Raw genomic sequence first — 15,731 nt, forward strand, 5'->3', positions numbered from 1 at the left:
GACACTCAACTACATTTCCCATGATTCCTAGACACAGATGCAGGAAGTGTTTGTAGTTCCAGTATGACATGAATGTGAAGTAAATAAAATAATAAATAAATTAACATTAAATTCCTTTTTAATTGGCTTATCGAATAAATCGCTATGACAACGGTGTGAATGACATACACATGGGCCAAACAATTGGCTTGCTGACAGGAAAAACAGGACGCTGGGAGAGGACCTGTCTAAAAGTGCAACAAAACAATGGTGCTGACGAAATCCGTCGGGACTCGGAAAACAAGGGTCAAAACCAGGACTGTCGCTGTTAAACCACGTCTGGCCAACGTACTCGGATTACAGTGGCATCTAATGAGATCCACACCGCAATACTGTCTTAGTGAACATAACGATGCTCATGATAGAGAAGCATTCATGTGTGGTTGTTGTTCTGGTGTAGGACCTCACTGTATCAAGTGTAGAATTTGATCTGTAACATAAAACTCATTCACTGCCATTGACGGCTATAGACGTCAAAAATTCATTTGAACTATTTCTATTAGTTTAACATTAACATTTTGTTAACAAGAGTATGAAAACCTAGATTTTTTTTATTGTACATTTAAAACAGATATAACATTTTTGATTAATCGTGAGTTAACTAGTGAACTCATGTGATTAATTACTATTACAAATTTGAATCGCCTAAAACCCCTAATTTTTTTAAATAATGTTTTTTTTAATCTTTAAAAAAAGAAGAAAATATTATAAAAAATTTGTGGTGTCAGGCGATTACATTTTTTAATTGTAGTTAATCACCTGACACCCCTATTTTTTTAAAAATGTTTTCTTTTTTTAATCTGAAAAAAATAATAATACAAGATTAATAAAAATTAGGGGTGTCAGGCGATTCACATTTTTAATTGTAGTTAATCGCATGACTTCACAATTTAAAAAAAGAAGAAGAAAAGATTATTAAAAATTAGGGGCATCAGATGGCGGCACAGTGGTTGACTGGTTAGCATGCCCGCCTCCCAGTGCAGAGGATGTGAGATCGAGTCTGGGCTTCGGCCTACCTGGGTGGAGTTTGCATGTTCTCCCCGTGCTTGTGTGGGTTTTCTCCGGGTACTCCGGTTTCCTCCCACATTTCAAAGACATGCATGGCAGGTTAATTGAACACTCCAAATTGTCCATAGGTGTGATTGTGAGTATGGTTGTTCGTCTCTGTGTACCCTGTGATTGGTTGGCAACCAGTTCAGGGTGTACCCCGCCTACTGCCTGAAGCCAGCTGGGATAGGCTCCAGCGCCCCCCGTGACCCTTGTGAGGAAAAGTGGTTAGGAAAACGGATGGATGGAGGGGCATCAGGTGATTAAATTTGGTAATTGTAATTAATTGCATGACTTTACTAGTAAACTCACGATTAATCACAAATTTTATATCTGTTCTAAATGTGCCACATTTTTTTCCCTAGGTTTTCATACTCTTGTTAACAAAAGTAGAAAAAAATGTTAAATAGTTAAAAAAAAAATTTGGGACATCTATAGCCGTCAATGGCAGTCAATGAGTTAAATAATGATGTCAAAATATTAGGAACATCCCTTGAATCAGCTTGTGCAAGTGTACCTATTGTTTTGGCCAGTGAGTATACAGTATATTATGTTAATGCAAAAAGGTGCTCTTATTTTGCCTTTGGTACAGTGCCATCGAGCAGTTTCATTGAATCAGTTTACTTACTGTACATCACTTGAATTAACTCTTGCTCTTTTGTCTTTCCGTTTGTGTTATGTACTGCAAGACGATTTCTAGAAGTACTGTACTGCAAAAGAACAAATGTAACATGCACGATTTCATCAATACTAAAAACCTGAATTCCTGGGATATATTAGCAGATTTAAACACTGTCACATTGTCAAATCCTTTGTTGAAACACTTTATAGTAAATTGGTTCCGTTCCGGGTCACAGATTCATCCAATTGCTCACATGCAAACTACGTTTATAGAAAAAGGGTTGTAGTAATTTTTGGAGAGACAGAATGAGTAGAAAGTAGAGCAAGTTGCACGATTGAGCTTGAAAACACATCAGTAACCTGTTACCAGTGTGTCAACACTGAATCATCTTTCTTACAATTTCTTCTGGTATATCTCATTAGCTGCTTCTGCTGTACTACTCAATAATAATTATGATGGCTGAAGACTTTCACACACCACATTATAATAAGAACCGCTGATTCCTAGATTTCCTTTGAATGTTGTCTTTGCATATTTCTCCATGTCCATTTCAACTTTGGAGTTCGGGTTAGGGTCCTGTTCCGCCTTCATATGGCATGAGCCTGGACCATAAATGTCTTAAGTTACTCTCACAGTACTGGTGACATGATTGAGTCCATCAGTCAGTCTTCTTGGGGGTCACGGCATTGTTTCCAAGCAGGCCTAGCGGCATGCTAACGGGTCAGTGACGTAGGTGAGCAGGTTTGTCAGGTAATGGAGGTTTTCTCAAGCTGCGAGAAGGCTCCGATCCAAAGGCTTTCCTGAGCTGGGCCACTCTGCCTCCATTTTCTGATGTGGTCTCTTGAATGATTAAGGCATCTGAGAAGGAAAGTAGAGATAGCATTAATTTAAAAAGGTTGGAGTGGCACGTTGTTGGCTAGATTCAGGTTGCGATATGGGAACAAAAAAACAATAGATACCGTAAAACACCAACTCAAATGAAGTTTGGATGTTGTATAAAACGTAAATAAAAACAGGATACAGTAACTTTCAAATCTTTTTCATTTCTGTATTCAATTAAATATACATTAAAAAGAAGCTAATGTTCAAGGTGATTAACTTTTGTTTTTTTTAATTAAATCCCCCCAAATATTCACTAATTTAGAATTTCATGCGTGTAACACATTCCCAAAAAGCTGGGACAGCGGCATGTTTGCCATTTTGTTATATGTCCTTTTAAATGCAAACCGTAAAAGACAAACTCCCTAAATTGCAATTAGAATTTGAGAAATGTTCTTAAACTGTTGGACTATTTTCTCACACGGCTGTTCACAAACTGGTGAGCATCACTCACTACACCTTTTGGGGACGCTTCTTTTATATCCAATCATGACACCCACCTGTTTCCAATTAACCTGTTCACCCACCTGTGAACTGTGATGTGTCTGTTCTTCAACAACCAAACAGGTTCCAAAATGCTGTTGTCACGTAAACAAAGGGTCAAAGCGGCACCCTTTTTATCCACTGAACCATGTAATGTTAGCAGTATTAGAATAAGCCTTTGGTAGTCTATATGTGAAATTCTCTTCGATGTCGAAGTCTCACGATGGGGAAATTACAGTTTAGAATGAAGTTTCACAGCGGAGTAAAGTCATGCATTTGACTGGATTCCAATTATCTGTATGCTAATGTAATGACACGTTTTTGTGCGTGACTACAACAGAAGTGAACATAGGAAATTTGTTTTCATCATCAATCCTGTTCTCGTTTTCTCACCTCCGGCCCGTGGGCTGACCCGCTCTGCGTCCAACAGCTGGGCTTTGAGTGCTGCTTTGTTGCCATGGCTACTAAGATGGCGCCTGTAGAGAGGAGCCTGGTCGCTGAGGTTGTCCGAGCTGCTGCCTGATTCACTGTCGCTGCCCTCGCTGGGGTCCTTCAATTCGTCATCTGCACTGGAGGAGTCCATCTCATCCTCAGACGATTGGAAGTTTGGCCAGCCGGGCTCATTCTGTGCAGCACAATGTCACAATCAGTGAGCGTGTTATCACGTTATCTTAACTTAAAACAGCAAACACATTAACTCACAGCTGTGTCATCAGTGAGCGCTAACTGGGTTTCTTGAAATCCAGGCTGCTGGGCCTTTTTTCCTGCCTGGATGCCATTCGTATGATCACGATGGAGCCTGCAGGACAATCGCCAACAGAGAAGAGTCAGCAGACAGTCACACCAGCCTTTGAATCACTCATTTAGCAAATAACTTGAATAATCCAATAAAGGATGAGCGGATAGAAAGCTCCCCCATAACACTGTTGTCATTTTATCAAAAGACTGTGTGATGTCATGAGGTCCCGTGCGGAGTTGGAGGGGGCTATCATGTGCTGACTGGGGATCAAGGGTCAACATTACAGCAAGCACAAGCTTTACTTTATACTAACTCACAAAAGTGAGCCACTTAGTGATGTTGTCATGAAGGAGTGGAAGGGGATTCCAGTTCAACCGAATTGCATGGTGAACTTTACGTGGAAGAGGCTTTAAGGCAGTGCTGGAAAATAATGGTGGCCGCATGAAAAATTGACACTGAGCTCAATTTGGACATTTTCACAATATGTCAAGGGTGTATTCACTTATGCTACATGCAGTTTATATATTATGTGTACTAATGTTTTTTTTTTTAAAGATTCAGCTATCCGAAATTGTCAGAGATGTAATACAATGTTCATTATTGTGCATTAATTAACTCATTCACTGCTATTGACATTTTTTTCTACTTTTGTTAACAAAAGTATGAAAACCTAGATTTTTTTATTGTACATTTAGAACAGATATACAATTTGTGATTAATCGTGAGTTAATTATTGAAGTAAAAAAAATAATTAAAAATCGCTTGACGCCTCTAATTTTTAATAATCATCTCTACAGGCGATTACAATTTTTAATTGTTATTAATCGCATGACTACTTAACTCACGATAAATCACAAATTTTACTTATTTATTACTTACTTACTTATTTATTTATTATACTCTTGTTAACAAAAGTGGAAAAAATGTTAAACTAATAGAAATAGTTTAAGATTTTTTTTTTACGTTTATAAGAAAAAAAAATTACATCTATAATCGTCAATGGCAGTGAATTAGTTAATTAATGCACAATAATGAACATTGTATTACATCTCTGACAATTCCGGATAGCTGAGTCTTTTTTTTTATTTTTTTTAAACATTAGTACACATAATATATAAACAGCATGTAGCAAAAGTGAATACACCCTTGACATTATGAAAATGTCCAAATTGAGCTCAGTGTAACACACGATTGAATTAAGTTAATCCAAAGTGAATATATTATATTGAATTAATAATTAGTTCATTAAACTTAATATATTCACTTTGGATGGTTCGACAATTCTCTTTTTAGAGTGTAGATCATCAGTCACGTGACTTTGCGTGTTCTAACCTGTTGTTATTGAGAAGGTTCTGGAGAAGTTTGGAAGACCTGAATTCATCCACTTCTCCAATCACACGGACGCACACATCTCCATCACGACCGAGGAGCCAGCTCACATGCTTGCTGGTGGCTGCAAACGAAAAAGAAGGAAAAACACCATTTGAGCTGGTCTCCGCATGGGTTGTTATGAAGGCTTATATCCACAAGATGGTGCTGTCCTACAACTTTATTACTCTGGCAGGCTCTTTGTCCTTGCTTGCTGATCATTTCTGCCCCTGTGGCCTTTTGCTTGCAGATTTAACGCGCTCATTGTTTGTTAAAGGTCCTCTGAAACGATCGTATTGATGCAGCATTGCTGTTCAGAAATAAAACACATTATTTAGGCTCTGGCCTAATTTCAAATTTAAATGAATTTTTATCATTATTATTCCAGACTAGATATTAATTGTGATTCGAAATAAATGTGATACACTGTGATGTGAAATAACTTTTTCTTTTTTCTTTAACTTAAAACTGATCAGGAATACGGTTCATTTTGACATTGTTTAAAATATAAATACATACAACATATTTATTGCAATATCTAAAACATGTGCCATTTGATAACTTTTAAGAAATACAATTTCACTTTAACCATAACTTTTTCCAATTTTCAGATACTAGAATTTCACAATTCTGTTTAAGATTCACACACAAATAAATACTAAAACAACAGGGAAAGTACAGCCTGTATAACAAATGTTTTAGTTCTTTCCAGGTACTATATTGAACCTGCTATAGCATGAGAATGCCAAGCTGTTTTTTTCTTTTCTTAAAGCAGGTTGATGACTATAATGGTCATTTACAATGTAAATGGGAGGGGAAACAAAGGTAGTGCTGCTTATTTAATACAATATATTAATCAAGGATGCCTTTTATTAACTATCATGCATATGCATGAGAGAGCAATGCCGCATTGTGAGTCATGACAACCATTCATGGTGTGTGAAGCACAACTTAGGTTTACACATACATAATTGTCAATGTGATAATAGATTCCGCCTGAAATAAACAGTAAAGTACATGTACCTTTAATTCTGTCTCTTTCTATTTATACTATACTCTATATTTATATCTAAAAATTCCCAAATTAAGTTCCTCATCACGTTTCTACACAGCTTCACCTCATTTGGGTCAACTGGAGCCTATCCCAGTTCACAGGACTGGACATCTAACGTACCATAATATTTTTCCTTCTTTTTTTTTAAGGTAGTCATGTTATATATATATATATATATATATATATATATATATATATATATATATATATATATATATATATATATATATATATATAAACAAAGTAGATTTACTATTAAAGGAATCTTAATTCCCTTGTAAAGTTTTAATTATGTATTTAGGCGTTTGCCATGCACCGCACAAGCAACAAAAGATGCGTGTTGTGTAACACAAACAGACTTGCTTGCCTCTCAGGTGACATGGCAGGCAGAGATTGGGTCAACAGAGACTGTAACTTAATATATGTTTGAACCCACAGGGGGTTCGTCAATCTTACTCAGCGGGAAGACAGTAAACCGATTCGACTCATGCTGATAGAGGCTGCCACTCACACGTACACACACGCATGCGCCACCTATTGATAGCTGGACCAGTGGAGCCAGGTGAGGCTCTCCCCTGGAGTGGAATTAAATCAAGATTTATTAGAGGAGGTGTGAGAGCCCAAAAGGCCTGGGTGCATTTCTTTGGGTGTAATCGAAACACCTTAATTAGATTGGTAACCTAAGCTGGTGTTACTCCATGCTTGTGTTTTTTTTTTTTTTTTAAGTGGAAGTCAACCTTAAACATTTCTTGACAATAATATGTTATATATGACCTCACTTGTCTAAACATGACATCCTGATTAATATTACATTTTTGGAACATGAGTTTTGAAGCAATTTCCAGCCGTTTTTTTTTTTTTCCATTTTAGGGGCAGCCATTTTGCCACTAGCTGTCGATTGAAGATGACATCAATTTTGCTCAAGGTTCAGGCAACGACCAATCACAGCTCACTTGTTTTCTGTGATTGGTTGTTACCCGAGCAAAATAAATGTCATCTTCAGTCGACAGAAAGTGGCAAAATGGCCGCCCCCTGAGATGGACAAAAACGTCTGGATTTTGCTGCTTAACTCATATTCCACTAACACAACATTCAACAGAATAACAGATTTAGACTAGTGGGGCTGCATAAAACATATTGTTGTCAAAAATATTTTTTTGGGGGGGGGGGGGGGGTTAACTTCCCCTTTAACTCATTCGCTGCCATTAACGGCTATAGACGTCAAAAATTCATTTGAACTATTTCTATTAGTTTAACATTTTTTCCCACTTTTGTTAACAAGAGTATGAAAACCTAGAATTTTTTTTATTGTACATTTAGAACATTTAGAACAGATAAGAAGATAAAAGAAGATAAAAAGATTATTAAAATGTTTATTTTTTTTTAATTACTTTAAAAAAAAATGAAGAAAAGATTATTAAAAATTAGGGGCATCAGGCGATTAAAATGTTTCCGTAATTAATCGCATGACTTCACTAGTTAACTCATGATTAATAACAAATTTTATATCTGTTCTAAATGTACAATATTATTTTTCTAGGTTTTCATACTCTGGTTAACAAAAGTAGAAAAAATGTTAAACTAATAGAAATAGTTCAAATAAATTTTTGACGTCTATAGCCATCAATGGCAGTGAATGAGTTGTGGTCAATGCAAAATTTATGGTAGTTTTGAAAGAGCCCAACACTGATGAAATACAATTTAGTTCATGCAAATGATCACAAGGATGTGTCTGGTCGGTTTGTTTCCAGCCACAACGTCAGCCCTGTTTCTGTTTGTATTGTAATGCAAGAAATGTGATGCGGTTCAACATATGCAAGAGTTGACATAATAAACAATGAAAAGCACTATAAAGGTTTATGGTTGCTAAAATAACCTGACATTTTTGGTTCCTTTTTGAACAAAGTGAGGCAAGCTGCTGATTTGGCGTCAAGTCATATTGATAGCTCAGCTTTTGGACTACAGTACTTCACATCTTGTCTAATGGGCATTGTTGTGTAGAATGTGCAGAATTTGTCAAAACGGTATTGTTTCTTGGTGTACATGAGGTCATTTCTATGTCAGTTTTAAGCAATGTTACCTTTCTTTGGCCGTATGCCGGTGTCATGTCCTTCCCGCTCCTCCCTGTCCCTCCAACGGCGTACCTGCTCTTCTCTCATCTTGAGGAAGAGGATCCTCTTCTGCTCTTCGCTCAAGGCCTCCAGAACTTCTGGCTCCACCCACATCTCCTCCAGGATTTTAGCCAGCATCCTGACGCTTTTCTTCAAGCACTGCCACAGTTTAAATGGCTGCCTTTTTTTGTGCCGAGGCTCAAGTTTCCTGCTCTGTGAATGAGTCAAGAATCAGGTAAAGTCCTGCTATCTTTTGGATAGTCTTCCTCCACAGAGCAGTAGGAGTATGTTGAAGTCTCCTCAGAAGAAGGAGCAGTGTGTCTGGATCAACTGTATATTGAAAGCTGGTGCTGTGATTGAAAAAAAAAAGATGAGAGAGAAAGATGATTGCTACCTCAATGATTGCTCCATTCACAAGAGGCTTCAAAAGCCTTGTCCCCCCCCCCCCCAGGCCTATATTGAGCTCCCTTTAATTCATTTGCTCTCAAAAATGTATAAATATGTTATATTTTAAATCTTTAAGTGTCCCAAAGACATATTTACACAATTTTTTTTATGCTAGAGCATACAGAAGGTATGATGCAGCCTCTCAACTGCAAAGAATGGTTGAAGAAATTACGCAAATGGCCAGCAGGTGGCAGCAGAGCAAAATATATCAACCAGGGCCATGTTGAAAAAAATGAAACTATTCACAATTCTAAATAGATTTGTGAATAATGATGAAAATAAGCTATATTCTAATGCTAATTGCTGCAAAACGGAAACAGATATAAATATACTTTTTTTCCCTGATGAATAAAAGGGACTGTAATCTTTCTTTTGATAGGTTCCATGTTTTTATAGCAATAGAACACAATCTGTGGGCCTTGCAAAATCAGTCAAACAGTAAAACAGCCAAGAGTGAAGGGGGTTGCTTCTTCTTGCTTTATAGCTGGGAGTGAATTAGTTAAAAAGCACAGACTCTGCCTTGTTTCTTTTCCCCTCCCACTTTCTTCAAATCCCCCCCCCCCCCCCCATCTAAGAAACTCGGGGCGCTAACTAGAAAACCGCCAGGCATGTTTCTCGGACTGGTTGCGACTGTGAAGACAAATTCCTTGCGTGTTTTTACATACTTGGCCAATAAATCTGAGTAATTTAAGTGTTATAAATAACTGTTTATGCTTTAAAATACTGCAAGTAAACAAGGCACATTGAATCTGAGAACACTCATTAATACATTCTTGTAGTAGCTTACCAACACACATGAGACTGGTAGCCATTAACAGCCCAGTTAGTTATTACGGGGAAGTCCTCAAAAGGCACATTCCTGGAAAACAACCATCTTCTTCCTCCTTCAAAGTGTGTGTAAACAAAGATTCAAAAAGTGCAACTGAAATGTAGCCAATCGTATTTGAGCGGTCTGATAAGGCTCAGCCAATGGCGGGTGAAGGGAAGTCAATAGTGTCGAAACAGGTGAAACGTCGGGCGTGACTAGAGTTTGAGGTGTGGCCACGTGTAAAACAGATTTGGATTGAAGTATTAAGCTAAGGCTTTCAGCGGGCATGGATTTAAACGTCTGTGGGCCTCGTGGGGCTGTAAGATAATTATTTTACGCCCAGGCAAATAGATGCTGCCAATTACCACACTCACAGTCAATAGTGATAAAAGATGTAAAAAAAACGGGGAGGAAAAAATACACACCAGGTAGGATGATTAAAAACTAGCATTAAAATGAGATTTACAAATATTTATTGAGGGAGTTTGTCTTATGCGACGCATAACTACTATAATTAACCATGCACAGTCAACATGAGTTGCAAGGAGACCTCAAATAGAGACTCAACATTCCCAGGCTGTTGTTCCCATGTAAAGACAAAGCTTGTCCGTCTGGCTGCGCTCCAACATGCAAATAGCCTCAGACTTCACTTGTGCCTCGGCTTACATGCACAGAAAAGAAAGTGAGAATGAGAGAGAACGGGGAGCAAGGTGTGTGCAATGCATACTGAAAGAAGAGTTCTAAAAGTCCCCCCACGTGAGAACACAGCGGCTGTTTTCACAGTGACAGAACGGAGTGTGGGAGATAAATGAAGTGAGACGGGCTCGAGAATGGCAACAACAAAGACAGAAGGAGAGAGAGAGAGAGAGAATGAGAGTCAGAGTGGACTTACTCAGTGGCTGCCAGCCGTCAGCATCTCCTTCTACTGGTCTGAGCTTCCTCTAGAGAGCGGCGTGATGAGTGTGTGACGTGGGCGCATACAACAATGTGTGTGTATGCGTGTGTGAGGTCAGTCGTCACAGGGTGGAATGCGCTCTCAGCTCTACTCTGCCGCATTTGTACTCCACGCGTGTGGGACGGACTGACAGTTAAACACTCATCTTTTCCCCCCTCTTTCCTAATCGCCTGCAACAAATGAATCATCGTGATAAAAAACAAATGCAAGATGTATTTTCAGCGACATAATATAAAAACAGCTCAACAACATTACAAAAGACTCTTCGATATTAATTTGCTGCACATTTTTTTATAGTTAAAATTTCGTTTAAATTATTTTTTTTTAGTTAGGTTTAATTAGTTTTCAGAGTGAGTTTGTTAGTTTTTAAGGAAGAATTGTCTAAGTATTGTGTATTCAAAATTCAACAAATATATTATTTATTTTAAAAAGGTTTCAAGCAAGCACAGCTGTCGCCTAGGAGAACGTCAACTCATGCCGCTTTTTTAATGGCTGCCACTAGATGACGTCGTTTCAAGGCGACACACGGCAAAAGGACCACAACTGTGTCTGAATGTCCTCACTCACTAGCCTAATATATAAGCGAAGTGCGCATCTCGGCAGCGCGGTGCATTATGGGTAGGCCGGCTGGTAGCCTGCTACCAACTTGTCATTGAAAACTAATGGAGTCTAAGAGCTGATTTGGACCATTTTGTTGGAAAGTTTATGTTTTTTATTGAATCTATTTTAAACATGAATAGCATCTCATTACTGACACGACAGTTTAGCCTATTTAAGTGCTTATTATTTGACCGAATGTGTGCATTTTACCGGGAGTTGGACCGAAGACACAACACCGGGACGCGATCAAGAGGCGGGTAGGAGCTTTCTTCACTGAAGGGGTCAATTGGGGCTAAAAGCAGGTTCTTAAATGACTGTCAATTTATTAGTTTGGTTACACGAACGTCTGCTAGCAAGCTTCGTGATGCTTACGTCTGTTCCCTCGTTTTCAGGATATTGACAAAATAAATGTGTTAAAAAAAGAAAATAAATCTATTTTAGCCTCTTATACGTCCGTTTGGATCTTCCTTTTCTGTCTGGAAATTGGGAAGAGTGAACGGAGGTTTACAAGCGTACACTTCTGTCTTCTCGAGCATTGCAATGGTGTTTTTTTGCCGATAAACTCCATTAGGACAGTTAAGAATGGCACCAAGTGCACCTGTCGTTTTGCCACTTAAGGCTGAAAGTCGTTTAAACAATTCTTGCAAGCTTTAAAGTGTGCAGTTACGCAAACACTTTCAGCACTCCATTCGGCGCCATTCAAATGACAGCTTTGTTTGGTAGCAAGTTTTTTTTAAACTTGGTTTTCACGCATGCGCAAACATAATGCGCACTTTGCTTATAGTGCCCTCATTCTGTTTATCTATTGAGCATCACGTGACCGCTGTACCCTCATGATGCATAAATCTTTAAATTATTTAACTTTACTGTGAATAAAAAAGTTTTGTTTCCTTTGTTATTATATTTTCTACTAAAGCCAATTCATGTATTGCTTTGAATCTCGCTCGCACCATTTTTTTTTTCATACTCGCAATGTTCACTACTTTTCAAAGTGCATTGTGGGTAATTTTGAGTGGACTACATTTCTTTCTTTTGGACATTCGGACCCAGATGACTGTTCGGTCCCTTCCCGCTAACGGCCGTGCTGTGGGCAGCCATCTTACATTGCAACTTTTACTGACAACTTCTGTTAGGCTATTTTTTGGCAGAAAACAGTTTTTTTGTTTATTTGTTTTTTGGAGAGAGAAAAAACACTGTCATTGGGTTAGGAGAGTTTAGGTTTACATTTCGCAGCAAATTTTTTCCCTGGCCTTAATTTCACTTGATTTTTGATGGGTCTGATAACATGATAGGGACGAATCTTTGAGTAGCCCCCGGAGAGACACCTTTTTCAACATTTTCACTTTATAGTCAGTATATATTTTTTTTAAGGCATTTTCTTAGCTTGTGTTTTTTTCTTTTAGTTTTACTTATTTCACTAGTTTCTGTTAACTAAAAGTGAGTACTTCTCATTTATAATAACTATGAATGAATACATAATAAGCTCTGTGGTTGCTTAATATGGACGCCACAAACAGGAACTGGGGGTTCATATTTCCTTACAATTTTATCTGTTAACCAGCAACTCGGTTGTTGCTCTTCCGTCTCCTTCCGTTGTTTTCTTCCTGCAGGAAGTCCCGCTGGCTTTGTGTGAAAGCAGCAATCAAAACACCACATGTGCAGGAAGGAATGCGCACACTTAAGTTAATCTGATGACAGGTTGCTGGCACGTTTATTAAGCCACCGCTCATTGTGTTCCTTTGGCCTTCCCAGCTCACAATGCCACAATGTAAGAATTCAGTTGATTGGGTGATTGTTACTTTCAGGCTCTTGAATAATTATGGTTATTTTCTATACTTACTGGACACTTCATTAGGCAAAGTTCAAGATTCGTTGTGTTACAATTATGCTTAGTTTTCTATGTGAGAAATGAAATACGCCAATTCTAGTACACTTTACAAACTCAATTTCTTGTCTTTTTGAAATCAGGCCATTTGAGAGGTTGGCCTGCATTCAACCCATTTCACAAATTGCTGGGCCAATGGTGAGTATGGATTTTGTTACCACGACGACCAGGGGCATAGCCAGGGGTGACTGCACTTAGCTCGCATCCAACTATGAAACATATGTGACGGAAATATTATTGTCTGCCTTATCTAGATATATAAGAGTATGGTGTTTCTTAAATAAATAGCATAGTCAATCAAAACTGATAGTAGCTATTATCTTTGCAAAGAAAAAGGCATACATCGTTTCTTTTTTAAACATTTGTTATAACTTGATACAATTTCTTCAACTTGTTAGGTACATGTGATGTGGCTGATATTTTTTTTATTGTTGCTGTTGATTTTTCCTGATTATGTGACCCCGTTAGGCCAAAATGGGTGTGACCTACTAAAAGCCGGCAAGTAAACATTTCAACAAAAATAATTCGTAACAACCTTATCAGTTTTTGTAATTCTACACACAGCATTACGTCAAAAGACACCACATGGAACAGCGATCAATACAGATGAGTTTCTGTCAAAAGTTGAGTCACACTGATACCAGACACCTGTTTGTTTTTCTCTTAGTTTGCCACTGGTGAGACAGAGGAAAGGTCGAGGTTGAGACATGGAAATAATAGACCACAGGTATAGTCAGGGTCTGTCCTTTTGTGAGGAAAAATGAAAAAATTCCAGTACATCAAACAATGACAATGACTAAATGAATGAATGAAAAGACTACTTTTGTTGACTGCCCTTTCCTGTCATTTTCACCTTGATTATATTGAGGCATTTCCTCCAAAATATAATTTAACATAAAGTTGAAGTGAATGTCTGAACCAGGAAGGTAAACAATACAGTCACCCATTCATATCAGGAAACATGAAAGGATGAGTCTGGTGGAGATTAGGACCACTCCTTTTTCGTTCATTGCTGCGAAGGAATTATGAGGAAATTGTTTCCCACTATCCTTGTCATCAACCTACATTTGCAATTCCTTTGGTACACTTTGGGAAAGTCCCTGCAATTATCAGCAAAGCGTCATCTAGCACGTGGACAAGATTAGTGTTTAAGCAGAGCACGTTTAATGGTATTTTTGTACACACAGTGACCTCTGCTGGACAATAGGGACGATGTCACACTAATAATGCACATATATAGGACCGTTGTTATGCCACAAACAGGCTGCCTTTCACATTCACCTCTCGGAAATGTATTTATTATTATCATTCTTATGTATCTTTTTGACAAACATCCACATGACGTGCTGTATTGCTATTACCCGTGACTACCATCACTGGCATAAAACAGTGCACGAGTTGACAATAGCTAAAGTAGGCCTACTACTAGTGACATTTTAAAATTATGTTAGTTAGCATCTAGCGCTACACTAGTTTTCATTGGCTAATCTTTCTACTACTGTAGTCCGCATTAGTCAATTTTCAAGTGTGCATAACTAAGTGAGGACAAAGAGCAAATTAGTACAAGGACAACTCTGCATACAGTATGTTTCCATACTGTACATACTACTACGACGACGACTACTACTAATAATAAGCAGCCACCATTTCTCTAAATTTGGATACAAAAATAGTACAACAAAAAAGTTTATGAATTTTATGGGCACATCTCAGCATCTCAGTTTTTGAGCCTAATAATGGGGGAGGGGGGTACATTTTAAACACTCCAAAGGTCACAACTCCAAAATGACCTTGAACTGATTTTTTTTGCGTGTGTGTCTTGTAAATTAAATGGAAATATTTTTTAGTGTTCAGTGTTATGTTGAGGTTACCATGTTAGTAGCTAGTAGTAGCTTAGTAGTGAGCTGCTGAATTATTTTGAAATTTACGTTATCTACATTATTTATTTTGTATAACTACATTGATATTTAAATAACCTTGTTTGAAATTCCACGTTCGAAGAAAAAAAAAATCTTATTCAAACATTCAGCACTGATTTCTGTAAATATAGCGCAGAAAAAGTACTGAGTTTTATTGTCACACGCAACATTTCACACCTTTGTATTTGCAATTTATTTTATATTATTCTCCGTTGCACAAGACGGGATTGTGGGTTGGCAGCAGTTGGGCCTCTCACGTGCCACTTAATAACTTTATCCTTGCCTGCTCTCCAATTCCAGAGGCAGTCATGAAGAATACTCAGCAACATTTTCCACACTCTGAACCAAAATATGCATAATCGGGTGGAAAGAAAGAGGGGATCAGTTGAGAACATAAAAATACGCTTCCAGTATTTTCCTTTCCTTTACTCTCCTCTGACATCTGCATAAACAAAGAAAAAAGACTGAAAGAGATTTTTTTCAAAGGTACAATATCTAATGATGAGAATGGTAATTAGTTCAAGCAGCACATTACCTAATTGGAAGACTCTCCACTGGCAGATTCACATTCAGGCGTGACCGAAATCTGGCCCGCGGGCCATTTCCGTATTTTATAGCCTGCAGCAGCACTTTCTAAAAATAACATGTACTAAGCATGTCTGCATTGTACTTCTTACTTCCACCACTGGGTGGCTCTGCTTTTCAGTACAGTGTGAAAAAAGTCATCAGGAAAATGTTTGAGGCCTGCTTGGAAAGAGAAGATCAGGGACGTCAC

General features: G+C 38.0%; 1 protein-coding gene across 2 annotated transcripts; it reads right to left on the reverse strand.

Annotated features, from left to right (window-relative positions):
- Positions 1 to 1,896: 1,896 nt before the first annotated feature.
- LOC144059280 (uncharacterized) lies at positions 1,897 to 10,658 on the reverse strand. 2 transcript variants are annotated; one of them, XM_077578256.1, is made up of 6 exons: positions 10,490 to 10,658; positions 8,312 to 8,692; positions 5,142 to 5,262; positions 3,773 to 3,869; positions 3,464 to 3,695; positions 1,897 to 2,566 (listed from the first exon to the last, which is right to left on the reverse strand). In XM_077578256.1, exons 2-6 carry the CDS (start codon positions 8,478 to 8,480, stop codon positions 2,430 to 2,432), a joined length of 756 nt encoding a protein of 251 aa, XP_077434382.1. In that variant the 5' UTR covers positions 8,481 to 8,692; positions 10,490 to 10,658; the 3' UTR covers positions 1,897 to 2,429. The 2 variants fall into 2 exon arrangements, with proteins under 2 accessions (XP_077434382.1, XP_077434383.1); XM_077578257.1 differs by having other exon boundaries at positions 8,312 to 8,555; positions 10,490 to 10,657.
- Positions 10,659 to 15,731: the final 5,073 nt, after the last annotated feature.

Source organism: Vanacampus margaritifer, chromosome 10 (genome assembly GCF_051991255.1).
Source record: "Vanacampus margaritifer isolate UIUO_Vmar chromosome 10, RoL_Vmar_1.0, whole genome shotgun sequence".
NCBI classification, from domain to species: Eukaryota; Metazoa; Chordata; class Actinopteri; order Syngnathiformes; family Syngnathidae; genus Vanacampus; species Vanacampus margaritifer.